Raw genomic sequence first — 14,195 nt, 5'->3', positions numbered from 1 at the left:
TTGAGTTCTTGGATCCTCCACTGACTGATTCGTCGAGGGTCTTTGCAGTAAAATTAGCGACATTTCTGCACTGAAATAACCCCTTAAGTTGAGAATTGACCACACGACACGTCAACATGAACAATTTTAAATATTTATTTAAAATTAATAAAATAATAATCGAAAGAAACAAATAATAAACAACAATAATTAAATTAATTAAACACAGCTGTTCGTTTTTGACAGTCCCCAATAAAGTCGTCCTAGCTAATAATGAATAAACTCACTTTGTTGTAAACGACAAATACGGTCGACAAATTTGAAATAACATATTTTATTTAAATTTATAATAATCAATTTAATTTCATAATAAAAATAAGTTATTTATAGATAATTAAACGTTTAGAATGCTTTAAATAACAATTTATCTCTTAGTCTGTGATATGTATTAGTTCCTGTTTTTATTGACCCGTCGATTGAATACCCTAATTTATACATGTCTGCCACCTAATTATCACTGCACTCAATTAAGAACGTAAGCAACACTAATTAGGAGATGATTATAATCGAAATACACCTTGGCTATGAGTGATCTTCCAGAAAATTTACATAAAAAAACCATAAGGTTGAAAAGTTATATTCGTTCTCTGAGTAAACGCGATTAAATTCTTTTACGAATTCTGTCTTTAATCAGCACTACAATCTCTAAAAAATGATGTCCGGTTTTTTTAATGATTTTTAATGTCTAAATAGTAAATTTCATTAATAAGATGAACAATTTAGAACAACTACTGAATCATCGTTGGACTCTGATATCGATTCGGCCCTCGCATTTTGGAAACACAATTTCTCTGAAGTCCCTTCCGATGTCTTTTCTCAGCGGGATTGGGATCAAATTCTTTGCCGCCGATCTTCAACTGACTTGGAACCACTCTCGACCAACACAGACTGGCTTGTTTCCGTTCCGCCTGTCAGCCATACTCCTGGCTGAATGTACTCCCTTCACTGTCCTCGATAGGGATTCACTCCGTTTGGGTATCTTCCTTGGACTCCCTGTCTGCAGACCTCACCCCTGTCGTGGTGGGGATAAAGTTGACGCTACATCCTCTGTCTTGTCGAATGAGCGCCGGCCGATTTAACAATATAATTAACAATCTAATTCACAAAGCTCTGGAAAGACCTGGTTTTCCTTCAATTCTGGAACCGACGGGATTTGTCCTTGAAGATGCAAAACGTCCAGACGGCTGTATACTTTTTGCTTTTGAATCCGGCAAGCAGCTTGTTTGGGACGTCACCTGTGCCGACTCTTTTGCCAAGGGAGCTTTGAATTCCACGGCTTGTCGACCCGGTTCGTCGGCCGAGGCGAATATGCAAAACTAACGAAATACAATTCCCATTAAAAAAAATTCAAGATTTAAAAAAAATAGAACATAATTGTAATTTACTGGAAGTTAACAAAGCCATCCATCCGAAGTGGACCCAGCCAACATAATTGACGTTGCGTTGCCTCTCACGATAGCAACGGAGATCAACTGGAGAAAAAACCATGTCTAAATTAATTTTGTTTTTCCTTTTTTCTTTTCCAGTAAATGCAGATATCAGAATTTTCTTTTCCAAATTATCGATAATGATGGTTTTACAAGAACTTTGTCATTTAATATTTTGTCGTAGTTTACTTTCAATTGCTGTCTGCTTTGGACAATTTTTAAGATTCACAGCCATAGAGAAAAACTGGGAGACATCTTTGCTACTCCAAATCCAATTCAGTTTTATCATCGTAGTTCTGTATATGTACATCCGTCTATTGATTTCCCAAAAAAATATTGCTTTCAGCATTTCTTCCCCATTGACGACAACTCTTATTTTTCCAGATAGTTAAATTGCCATTTTTTAACAATAAAAAAAACAAAATATGACAATTTCCTAATTTATTTTCAATTTTAACTGCCCCATCCTCTGTTTCCGAAGGCAGCTTAGTATATTTATTTACACATAATTTAACACTAATGATTCCTACAACACAAAATACCGCAACGAATATACCACAAAATTAAGAAATTACAAATATTTAAAAACAAAAATTAGAATCAATATCGTGACTTGCTCTCTCTACGCAACATACAGGCATTCATATTGTCAGTCCACACTTCATTCTCTCTTTCCAGAGCCTACGACCCTCATAATCAGACCTGACCTGTTGGGCCAAATAAGTCAGTTGGTTTTTGTGTCTTTCACGGGCAGTCAAAGTTTTGTCAAACAACCCAGCAGCCTCCATTCGTTTTTTCTTAGAGAATTTTTGAGGTGGAATATATTATATTTTATTTAAGTCGCTCTATCAATAATTTAAAATATTATACAGAAAATGCACTGCATCCTCCTTACTTATTGGGAGCTGTCGGAATTTGATGTTGCATAAGTCCACAACAGAATTTTCCATGTGACCTATAGTGCCAGTTTATATCAATATTAGGTACATGCTCGCCATAATATTAAACAAATTAGAAAATAAATTAGTAAAAATTAATAATATTTTAAATATTGATAGAGGACTTAAATAAAATATAATATATTCCACCTCAAAAATTATTAGATTTTTTAAAAGGCCTAAAAAAAACTGCGACCACTTCGACAAAAGTACCGGTTTTTTTAGTTAGTTATTTTTCAGAATTTATGTGGCGAAAACAAATACAGAACTATAAGGAATCTTTTGCACAGATTGTAAAAGACATAAATTCCTTCTACAGTCCTGGAATTTGGATGCCGCGTACTAAAATGACTAAATTGGTTAAATAAATTTTTAAATAATTTTAATAACCATTTAAATTATGATAGAGGGTTATAAATTAAATAATCTATTTTTCACTAAAAAATTAATTAATTTTAATTATCTTCAAAAAAAACTGCGACCACTTCGACAAAAGTACCAAATCTTTTTTGGAAAGTTCTCTGACAGTCCCGTATAGTGCCCTCCACCACCCAAAACATCAATTATATCGACTTGACTAGGGACCTGTCCTTTTCCGAATAGAAGACTGACATCTTCGGTCTCTTGTGAAGGTTCCTCCATATCTGGTTGGGGATCCTCCATTTGTGGCGGGGAATAGTCAGCATCCTCGATTACTTCAGTGGTCTCGTCCAGAAATGAGTTTTTTGGAGGGGGCAGTACATTTAGCAATGGATTCGAGTTATATGTGGCTTCTGGTTCCTTTTTATGTGTATTAATAACGTTTTGGTCGAGAATATCAACAAGAGGTTTGACAGACATTGCAGTTCGAATAAGTCTTAGTCTGTCCAATGAAGAATTAACAGGGGTTGGTCTAATAATTATATATTTATATTATTTACTTTATATTTATAACTTCATCTATGGCCTCAGTTACATTAGACTCTAGAACTCATTCGGTCTCGATGACAATGGGCAACTTATGCGGTCACTTTTAATAATTAAAAAAAATTACTATATTAATATCGAAAAAATAATGCAGAAAATGTGCGGCCGTGGAAGAGAAGGAAAAAAAATACTATGCGGCCGCAAACCCAAAAAGCTTGCGCACCCCTGGTTTAAAGGTTTTGCTAAGCAAGAAAACAAATAAAGTAAATTTATTCGTTAAAAATATATAGCTGTTCATGTTTATATTTCTCATGAAGACATTTTTCGTTTAAACGAATCCAACAAAAAACGCAATAAGATCCAAAGCAGGTATCATCAGGACAATTAATTGAATTTTGTTCCATTTTTTCTCCACAAAATGAACAATTTGTTTCCTGATAGTTCGTTTCGATTTCTTCAATATTTTTTTCTAAAAATTTCGACAAATCGAGAAAATCATTGTCTTCTAATTTCTTTTTTCTAATCTGAAATATTTTTTCGTAGCGAGTGTGCAGCCATTCACGGTAACTCGAAATTGACTCCCACAAATAATCAATTCTTTTACTTTCACGTTCTGGGAAAAAATAACTAGATTAATTTTCCATTATAGATTTTACCTGCAAATAATTCTACGAAAACGTAAAAAATATGATTCGGCAAAGCAGGAAAGAATAATCACAAAAAAACAAAAATAAATTTGTTTGATGATGATTATTGGTGTTTGCACGGGATTGGGAATGCACTCCGTGTTCTCAAAAGAAAAAGATTCACTTTCAAGAATTTTGACAAGCTATAGATGTTTATAACATAAAAATACGCCAAGGAATTTTCCGATGTACTTTTTTACACCCTCGTGGTTAATTTTGACATCCTCAGATTTTAGGTTGGATGCCGTAGTTGTTTTTATTCCTCCAACAAAAATCTCTCTAAATTCCATAATGATGTAGTATAGTAAATAGTCGGCCAGAATCATTACACTGACTGGAATGATCCACAAAAATGTTATTTTTATGATATTTGTGAACAATGTGGTTTTTTCGAATGAAGTCATTTTTGCTGCCTTTACGTCAATGTATTTTTCTTTTTCAGCACTTTTCAGCGGCAATATTTGTCTTCCTTTTTTCTAAAAGATAAACCCAGTAAATATACATTTTTAAACACGATAGCATCTTTTTTCCTGAATTTCTGAGTAATATAATTGTTGTCAAATTGTATATCAGTCAAGTAACCAACGTAGTAGTCGACCGCTTCTTTATACATTGTCACGAAAATAAAGGACATCAACACTTGAACAAATCGAAGGAAGGCAATAGAAGAGCTTTTGAATATCCCAAACATGCTCCGAATTTTAGTGCCAAGTTCATTCCACGTGAATCTTGCTAGTGGTTCTTGTGTTCGGATGATAGTGATCTGTACAATTGTAAAAATAAAATGTATACTTTGACGGTTGTGCGATCTCTAAGTTCTTTTCCGATTGTTTCTTCTATGTCGTCGGTAGGAAAATGACTTTCGTCAAACAGTTTGTTGTCGAAAGATTGCTCACGCTCACACAACCTTCCGGAGTTGCTCATGCAAAGGTCCAAGTCAAATGCTCCGATTCCTCCAAAGAAATGCGAATATCGAGCACCATAAATGCTCGACATTTTTTTGACACAATGCTCCTCCGCTTTCCTGGTATAATTACGGATAATTACAGTTGGATGTCTCGACACATTTTTTCTGCTTTTGACATAAGATTTGAGAGCATTTTGACTGGCTTCGAAAAGTCTGTTTTCTTTTTTGTCTTTTTTTCAGCTTCTATTTCACTCTAAAAATAATTCAGAAACAATCAAACTTTTGTTTTAATGTACATCACGTCTTTAAATCCAAACAAGTCAAGAGCTCCTTCTTTTTCTTCTCTGTGCATGCTCACTGTCGATTTGTGGAAACGAGAGAACATATCCATCATCGATTGCACTTTCTTCCCACTCGAAGCTTTCATTGCATCAACCTAAAATTAAAAAAAGCAAAAACAAGGCAGGTAGTAGCCGAGGTCACTTCCTGTGCGTTGTTGTATATGGTATCCATTGAATTTGCGAGAAAAAGTGTAATAATGAAACTAAATAGTAAAAGTCGTCCCTGATGGCCGCTGATCTTGACCAGTGAGAGCATAAAAATGCATCTGGCACGGACACTGAAAGCAAATCCCATCATCGATAAAGACGCAATCACGATTGTGATAATAAAATTAAAAAACTTGGATTTAAATCAAAGGGACATACTTGTTGTCCTTTGACATTAGAAATTACAAATTTGTGGACACATAATGTGTAGACAAATCCTCCAATCACCCCCAGAAGACATTTTAGTCCCCAGAGATTAGATGACGTGAACATCATTATTTTTACAATTTGAAAAGTTGTCGAAAAAAGTTGAAACGAGCAATCTTTAAGTTTATTTACGCGTTCCATTGTGTTGGTATTATTTTGATGCTTTTATATTTTTGAAGTAGCCTAATAAAGATATATATAATTTCTAAAAATGTCAACATCTATTTGTTCATGAAGGTTGTCAGGGTCCAGCAGTGTGCCTGTGCCTTAAATGTGTCATTCAGTTGATAAAAATTGTACTAATTTTGGACAGATGAGAAAATAGTCGTCTTTCCATAGGTTATTTAGAAAGACCATTTTTAGATAATGTATTCAATATTCATTTAAATAAAAAATGTTTTTTATAAAAATATTGAAATTAACTATTATTAAAATTAGATAAATAAAATTTGAAGAGACTGTTGTTAGCTGGTGACAAATGTCGACCTATGAGGTACTTGCTTGATATCCGAGTATTAGTCATTTGCCGCCGATTTTTGTTCAGAAAACGATTTAACCTTCCACAATATAGATTTCTCGACATTTGAATCGAATTTAACTCATAAAGATTTTGCACAGAAACTAAAACCAATTCTTCGCTCAAAGTATCGCAATTTAGGAAGCAAAATGCGAAAATCTTTGATAATCAAGTACTTTAAAGACTACAAAAACGATATCAAATCTCACATAAATCTCCGCAAACGTCGTCAAACAAGTATTATTACACTTTATTCAGGATATCTACAAAACTCAGATTCTGGCTCAGACTCAGACTTGCCTCCAAGAAAGGCAAAAAAACGGTCAAAAGTTGTCCAATTTATTCAAACTAAAGAATTTCGAAGACGACAGCGACCAAAGCGAAGACATGTACACCGAACTACGTCCAAGGAAGCGCAGATTGGATTCCGACAACGAAGAAATGTCCAACATGGAGGAAAACCACGATTATTGTGACATTTGTATGCAAGGCGGGGAAATTATGCTGTGTGACTCCTGTCCTCGCTCTTATCACCTGATTTGCATCCTTCCTGACATGAACAATCCTCCAGAAGGGGTTTGGAATTGTCCGACATGTGTATATCCACTTCCCGACCACGTATAGGTCGAGAGAGGTCTCCAAGTAAGGACAGAGGCTAAGAAAGACCCCTCCGTTAAGAAATTGAACGAGCCGGTCTGTCGCAAGTGTCGTTCCTCTGCAAACGTGCTTGTCACGTGCAAATCCTGTGGACATATTTTCCACCCAGGCTGTGTTGGGATACCCCCGGAAGAGATAGACGAGGCGGTGGGTCACTGGGTTTGCAAAAAGTGCAGAGTTTGGCTGTGTTGTAGAAATGTGGTAGGTTGAGCCTCTGCCAGGGAAAGTCGAGAAAATTATGAATTGGCGGTCTGAGGGAGACCAGGCGGATTCCCCACGGTCATATTTCGTCAAATGGCTGGACTGTTCGTACTGGAATTGTTCGTGGGTGAGTAGTACTCAGATGGAGGTCTTCCACCCTTCTTTGCTCCGGTCGTATTTGAGAAGAGCCGACATGTCGGTTTTCCCTGCGAATTACGGATATTCGTCAAAGAACGAATGTTCTCGGTGGGAAGAACTCACAACGAATGGAGTCCGACCAGAGTGGCTGACAATTCAGCGTTTGATATCTCAGTTCTGACTGTTTTCTAATCTGTAGTCACAATTCGTTGTATTTGGTCAAATGGCGAGACCTTCAATATGATCAATGCACGTGGGAAAAGTCCGATTCCGAAATAACGGACATGGAAGAACACATTGAGAAATATCACAAGCACATGTAATGTCCAATGAGGTCATTTTAGTGAGTCAATGTTCGACAATTCGCAGGATAACAGCAATATTCACGTTATTGTTGAGTCTAATGTTTAGAAAGAGAATTCGACGAGATTGCATCCATATCAGACTGAGGGAGTCAACTGGCTGACCCATTCGTGGAAGAATAACATAAATACAATTTTGGCTGACGAAATGGGGTTAGGCAAGACCATTCAGAGCATAATGTTTCTCTCCAAACTATTCACCGAAGAGAAAGTGACTGGTCCATTCCTGCTGACAGTGCCTTTGAGTACACTCATCAACTGGGAAAGGGAGTTTGAGATATGGGCACCACAACTATACGTGGTCACCTACATCGGGGATAAGAAGAGTCGGGCAATCATCAGGTAGTCTCCTCTCCCGATTGTAGTGAGTATGAATTCGAGTGTGTGGACAGTGACAAAGTGAGGTCAAGAAAGAAGCCCCACCACCGACAGAGGCAAAGACGTGTCACCAAATTCCACGTGTTATTGACCTCATATGAGCTGATATGTATTGACAAGAAGATTCTGTCGACATATGCCTGGAAAGTTCTCATTGTCGACGAGGCTCACCGACTTAAGAATAGTTCCTCCAAGGTTCCCATTCTTCTTATTTTTAGTTCTTCCGAATATTGACTCACTACTTGTTCGATTACAGGGTTCTGTTGACGGGGACTCCCCTGCAGAACAACCTGAAGGAGTTGTTTCATCTCATGAACTTTTTGGAAGCTGCTAAATTCAAGTTTTGTGAGGAAAATGAATTTTAGTGACTGTCAGGGATTCCTGGAGGAGTTTGCGGACATTGCCAAAGAGGAACAGATTGAGAAATTGCACAAAATAATGGGTTCGCATATGTTGAGGAGACTCAAATCGGATGTCCTCTTGAATATGCCAGGCAAGTCAGAGCTTATAATTCGAGTTGACCTTTCCCCACTGCAAAAGTATTAGAATTTACCAAAATGTTTTAGAAAGTATTGCAAGTACATTCTCACAAAGAATTTTGAAGCTTTGAATACAAAGGGGAATCCTCAAGTCTCTCTTCTCAACATAGTGATGGAACTCAAGAAGTTGTGTAATCATCCTTATTTGTTCAAGGCAGCATATGACGTTCTTTTGCCTCATATTTATTATAGGATGCCCCGCGTTTGGAGAATGGTGCATTGGATGGGAATGTTTTGATTAAGGCGTCGGGAAAACTCGAATTGCTGGCCAAGATGTTGAGGCAATTGTATCAGAGGAAGCACCGTGTGCTCATATTCAGTCAAGTAAGACATGTGTGGCTGATTTACAAGATGACGAGGATGTTGGATGTTTTGGAGGAGTTTTTGGAGAATGAGAACTACAAATACGAGCGTATAGACGGAGGGGTGACAGGGTCGGCCAGACAGGACGCCATCGACAGATTTAACGGTATTTGTCATGTCCGGCACTCCCAGCTCCCAATGCCGAGCAATTTGTGTTTTTGCTTTCTACGCGAGCAGGGGGACTGGGAGTAAATCTGGCAACAGCAGACACGGTAGTGATCTACGACTCTGATTGGAATCCACACAACGATATTCAGGTGACATATGAGAGTAGACTGTCAGGCGTTGAGTCGTGCTCACCGAATAGGGCAGTCCAATAGAGTGCTCATCTATCGGTTTGTCACCAGGAATAGTGTGGAAGAACGAATTGCCCAAGTAGCCAAGAGGAAGATGATGTTGACCCATTTGGTCGTCCGCTCCAGAACGGGGGACGCCGATGGGTCCAAACAGACCTTCATGTCCAAGAAGGAACTCGATGATATTTTGAGATTTGGAACTGAGGAGTTGTTTAAAACGGATGAAAATGGTGTGGTGATTGATTGAGAGAGTAGACGATGGGGAGGGGGACGGGAATATTATATGGGATGACGAGGCAGTGAGTAAACTGTTGGACAGGGAACAGGACAACACGTGTGATAACTCTACATTGGCAATGAACGAATATTTGAGTTCTTTCAAAGTGGCCGAATTCGTCGTCAAGCCTGAGGAGGTTGAAAAGTCGATTGAATGTGTAGCTCCAAGTTGAGGAGAAAGAGTCGGAAGTGAATATAGACCCTGAGTTCTGGAATAAGTTATTGAGGGCGGAATATGAACAGCAAATGGAGAATAGTGTGTTGGGTAAGGGGAAGAGGACGAGGAAGCCCACAAACTACGAAATCCCCCACCATTCTGGCGAAGAAGGAGGGGCATCCACTGATTCGTCAGCCTACAGTGCTCCCTCTTCTGGAGAAGACTCCCACAGTGTTTCATCTGATGAGAGTACATGTGACTGTCTTTAAACAGGCAACAATTCCAAGAATGTGGGTCATGTGCCTCTAAAGGCCAAAGTTCACGGACAAGTGGAGATCTACGGACTGAACTACCGTCAACGGAAGGCGTTTTACAACAACGTGATGAGATACGGGTTGCCGAATACAAGACAGTTGGCAGTCTGGAAGTATTCCTTTACTTTATATAGCAGAACACACCGTGACCTGAGTCGTAAATCTCTGAAGGAGTTGGAGAAGTACTCGGAACTGTTTTGCAAGCACGTGGGTGACCCTGAGGCGGACAGTCCGATTGAGGGAGTCAACAACAAGCAAGTGTTGATGAGGATTGCCATAATGAGTATTATCCGCAACAAGGTGATGGAGTACGGACATGTCAACGGGTTCTCCATCGACGAGTACAATCCGAATGAGCAGACTGAGGGGGTCGACGACTGGGACTTTAATATATGTGACAGAGGATTCACTGATTTGCACTCCATGTGGAATTCGGAGGAGAAACTTGTCTCGAAGGGCAAGAGAGACTCGATTTGGAATAGAAAACACGACTTTTGGCTGTTGGCAGGCATTTCCTAGTATTTCTATTGCTGACTGTCAAGTTATGGGTACGGGCGGTGGCAGGACATAAACAACGACAAACACTTCCAGATAATCAACAGTCCATTCAGTGACTATGTAAACAAACCTAATTACCTCGAAATCAAGAACAAGGCACTTTCCAGGCGATTCCGAGTGACTTTTACGTTCACTATTTTCTAGGTGTTGGAACAGGCGCTTGTGATTGAGGACCAATGCGACAGGTCCGAGCAGATGGAAATAAAAATGAGTCCATCAGATCCCATTCTGCAGTTGTACAACCGATTTATCGAGTTTGGTCACATCGTGGAATGCAACAAAATTATTTTCGAACGAGCAGATGAGGGGAATCAATTTTGTATTACTCTCCTTCAAAAAGTGTTTGAACATTTGGAGAAGTTGACGACTGAAATGAGACACGAGTTGGCCAATCTGCCCACCGTTTTGGGGTCCCTCCCACCCATCTCAGTCAGACTTGGAATGGACACTCGGAACACGCAGGCCATTCCCCAACTCCCTGAAGACGACTCGGAAAATATTCGTTGTCTTTATTCATCATCTCTTTAGATGTAAAATTCGGTGATGTGAGCGGTGTGTCACTTTAATTTGTTTATTAGTCTTTATTCGTTTATTATTTGTGGATGATGGTACATGGACATTTAATTTATGTACTGAGATCAAGTTAAAACCGAATTAATTAATTTTCCGAGCTGAGAAATTTCTTTCGAGTAGGTTCGATTTGGCAAAGTCATTGTGCTGGGACGAAGTCTTTTTTTGGTGCACATTAGGTGCCTCTAGGCTTTTCAGAATACATTGAATTGATAGATCCAACTCAAGCGAGTACTTTGGTGAGCAAGTACTGGGTGGGTGGCGTAGTGTTGAGGAGAATGTTATGTGAGGAATGGCTGGTCTAACTCACTGAGGAGTGTGCAGATGTAGGAGGAGCCTGTTAAGGACTGTCCTCCTCCGCCAACAAATTGCCCATCACTTCCAATTATTTTCTGAATACTCATTACCTGCCATTCATTGGATAATATTGCACGCAGCTGCAACGAGTTGACCTGCCAAATCACTGCTCTTATTTCCAACCAATCCCCCCTCCGTCGACTGCCTCTCCATACTCAAAATTCCCTTCTGTCCAAACTCACGTACACCCCTCTCCCTCCCGGCACAAATTACAACTCTTGTTCACCACTTACTGCCACGACACCCTGGAGGGCAGAGTAGTAGGGATAGTAATGACTAGAGCAACCAAAAGTCATATAAGTCATATTATTTTTTATTGGTCATATTGATGTTATTTCTATAATTAATAAACTATTATTATATTTTTTAATAGTTTTAAAAGCAATCTAACAATCAAAAGTTAAAAAAAAATAATTAAACGATACCCGTCTAAACTTCAGATTGATTCAGCTGGACGTTTATTTTGTTTGAAATGCTCGGTTTTTGTTAATTTTACGAAAACGTTTAATGTGGTGCAGCACAGGGAAACTACCCGGCATAAAAAAAACAGACAAAATTTCAAACGCAACTCAACACTCTTCCGAAACTTGAAGCAAAGAAAAATTTCGGAATTTGCTTAGTCGAAATGATGACGAAGGCGAATATACCTCTTTACAAAATAAGAAATGAACACTTTATTAATTTTTTTAATAATCTCGGATTTACTGTTCCCAGCGAAAGTTGGTGCAGAAATATAGTTCCAGATTTGCAATATCAATTGATTGAAATGCTTAAAACAATTATTTCTGGAAAAGATACAATTATTTCTGTATATTCATACTTGTTGATGAAACGGAAATCAATAAACAGAAATTTGTTAACGTTCTTTGTGTGACTATTGAAAGTCCTGAAAGTCATTACTAATGACTTGAACTGTCGTTGAATGATCGGCGTCTAGGAATACAAGAGGAGTGCTAAGACAGCCACCCCGAGTTTCCATTTGATCTTTAAACACATATCTCTGCATTTCCATGCACTTTGTATTTTCAAACATCTGTACTATTGTCTATTTTTTATAATATCATCCAATTTTAAGCATTTTTGGCGTAAATTAAAGATGTTTACTACGATCGGCGAGTTATATTTAAAGGAATTACAATATCATTTCTTCCTAACTAACAATTATGCATACCAGTAGTTTTCTCTGTTCATTGAATTTAAAAAGAACGGTCAATTCTATGTTACAGTCGAACCTTTATTGCTCTCCACATATTTTCAAAAAAGGAAAATTTCTAAATAAATCTCTATTCCTCGCCAAGTTCTAAATCTCGCCACTATTTTTCATTATTAAAAAAATTTTCCCTTTTGCTTTCCCCTTTGCTGTTCGTGATATACCTGGAGGCGGCTCTGCGTGGTCTCAGGCTCTTTTATAACGGGCAAATCACCGAAATTGTATACGCTGACGATGTGGATTTTGTATCGCACGACACAGCAGCCTTGAGGCGGTTACTTGATGTTGCCCCAGCAGAGCTTGGAAAATGGTTCCTCACTGTGAACACAACCAAAACGGAAATCACGGAAGTCGCACGCATAAGTTCAAGACTAGATGATGAATGGAGACGTTCCAGAAAACTGGGCACACTCCTCGGAGATAATGAGGACATTACCCGGAGGAAAGTACTATCGACGGCCGCGCTGAACAGGCTGAAAACGGATTGGGTGGCTAACAGGCCGGTAACAATTGCGTTTCGTTTGCGCCTCTACAATGCATTTGTGAAACCGGTCTTGCTATACAACTCCTTCTGTTTGAGGATCCCTGCTTCCGAAATTAAAAACCTTAACTCCTTCCACCGAAGACAACTGCGTATATTATGTGGGGTACAATGGCCGACCCGGATCAACAACGGGGCACTTTACCGTAAATGCTCAGCGCAACCTGTGATTCTGGATGTGATGGAAGCCCGATGGAGACTGTTCGGACATGTCCTACGGATGGACCAGACGTCACCCGCAAACTTGGCAATGGAAGAATATTTTGCCGCTAGTGGAAAGAAATTTCGGGGACGTCCGCGCATTACCCTACTGGAGGTGCTGGATGCTGACCTCAAATCAATCAACCGCAAGCTTAAAAATGGGGATGATCTGGACGCAATGAGAAACTTAGCATGCAACAGGGGAGATTGGACAAGGATTATCAAGAAAATCGTTTCAAGTGCCGCACGTGTGGAAATATAACTACAGTACGACCCCGGTTTGGGGCAGACCCCATGGGTGGGGCACCCTCGGGTTTTGGGGCACCCCCGCTTTTAGGGGCAGTTTTTGAAAACAGTAAATTTTTCATTCTATTATTTATTTTTGATGACCCCGGTTTGGGGCACTTATTTAATTTATTTAATTACAAAATGTTAGTTTATAAAAATTAAAATCGCTAAAGATATAAAACATGGTCAATTTTCAGAAAGAGATCTTGCTAAAAAGTATAAAACGAGCAAAGGTATCTTTTTTAACTAATTATTAATTACAGGTACTATTTCTCGCATTAAACAAAATTTTGTTTATTATTTTGACGCGGGATTAACTGAATCCGATAGAATCAAGGAATCACATGATCCAAATAATGAATTAGATAGATTAGTTTTTGAAACTTTTCTACGTCTGAGAGATGAATTTCTTCCAATTTCTGGAACTATCTTAAAACTGATTGCAAAAAAATTATCTAAAAAGATAAATTATGAATCATTTAAGGCATCAAATGGATGGCTAGACCGGTTCAAGAAAAGACACGAGTTGCTATTTAAAACTATAAGTGGAGAAAAGAATTCATCTGACCTTTCTACGGTTTCCAATTTTTTTGCTGATTATGACAACTGTTTGG

General features: G+C 38.5%; 1 protein-coding gene and 1 pseudogene across 1 annotated transcript; both read left to right on the top strand.

Annotated features, from left to right (window-relative positions):
• Positions 1–7,070: 7,070 nt before the first annotated feature.
• Positions 7,071–10,516, top strand: LOC115229736 (annotated as a pseudogene).
• A 105-nt stretch (positions 10,517–10,621) lies between these two features.
• LOC118760845 lies at positions 10,622–13,555 on the top strand. The gene is made up of 2 exons (XM_036499326.1): positions 10,622–10,797; positions 12,640–13,555. Exons 1-2 carry the CDS (start codon positions 10,622–10,624, stop codon positions 13,553–13,555), a joined length of 1,092 nt encoding a protein of 363 aa, XP_036355219.1.
• Positions 13,556–14,195: the final 640 nt, after the last annotated feature.

This window comes from Octopus sinensis, unplaced genomic scaffold (genome assembly GCF_006345805.1).
Source record: "Octopus sinensis unplaced genomic scaffold, ASM634580v1 Contig13644, whole genome shotgun sequence".
Classification (NCBI taxonomy): Eukaryota; Metazoa; Mollusca; class Cephalopoda; order Octopoda; family Octopodidae; genus Octopus; species Octopus sinensis.
The sequence above is the reverse complement of the archived record's forward strand: the minus strand, read 5'-3'. Positions and strand labels throughout refer to the sequence as shown.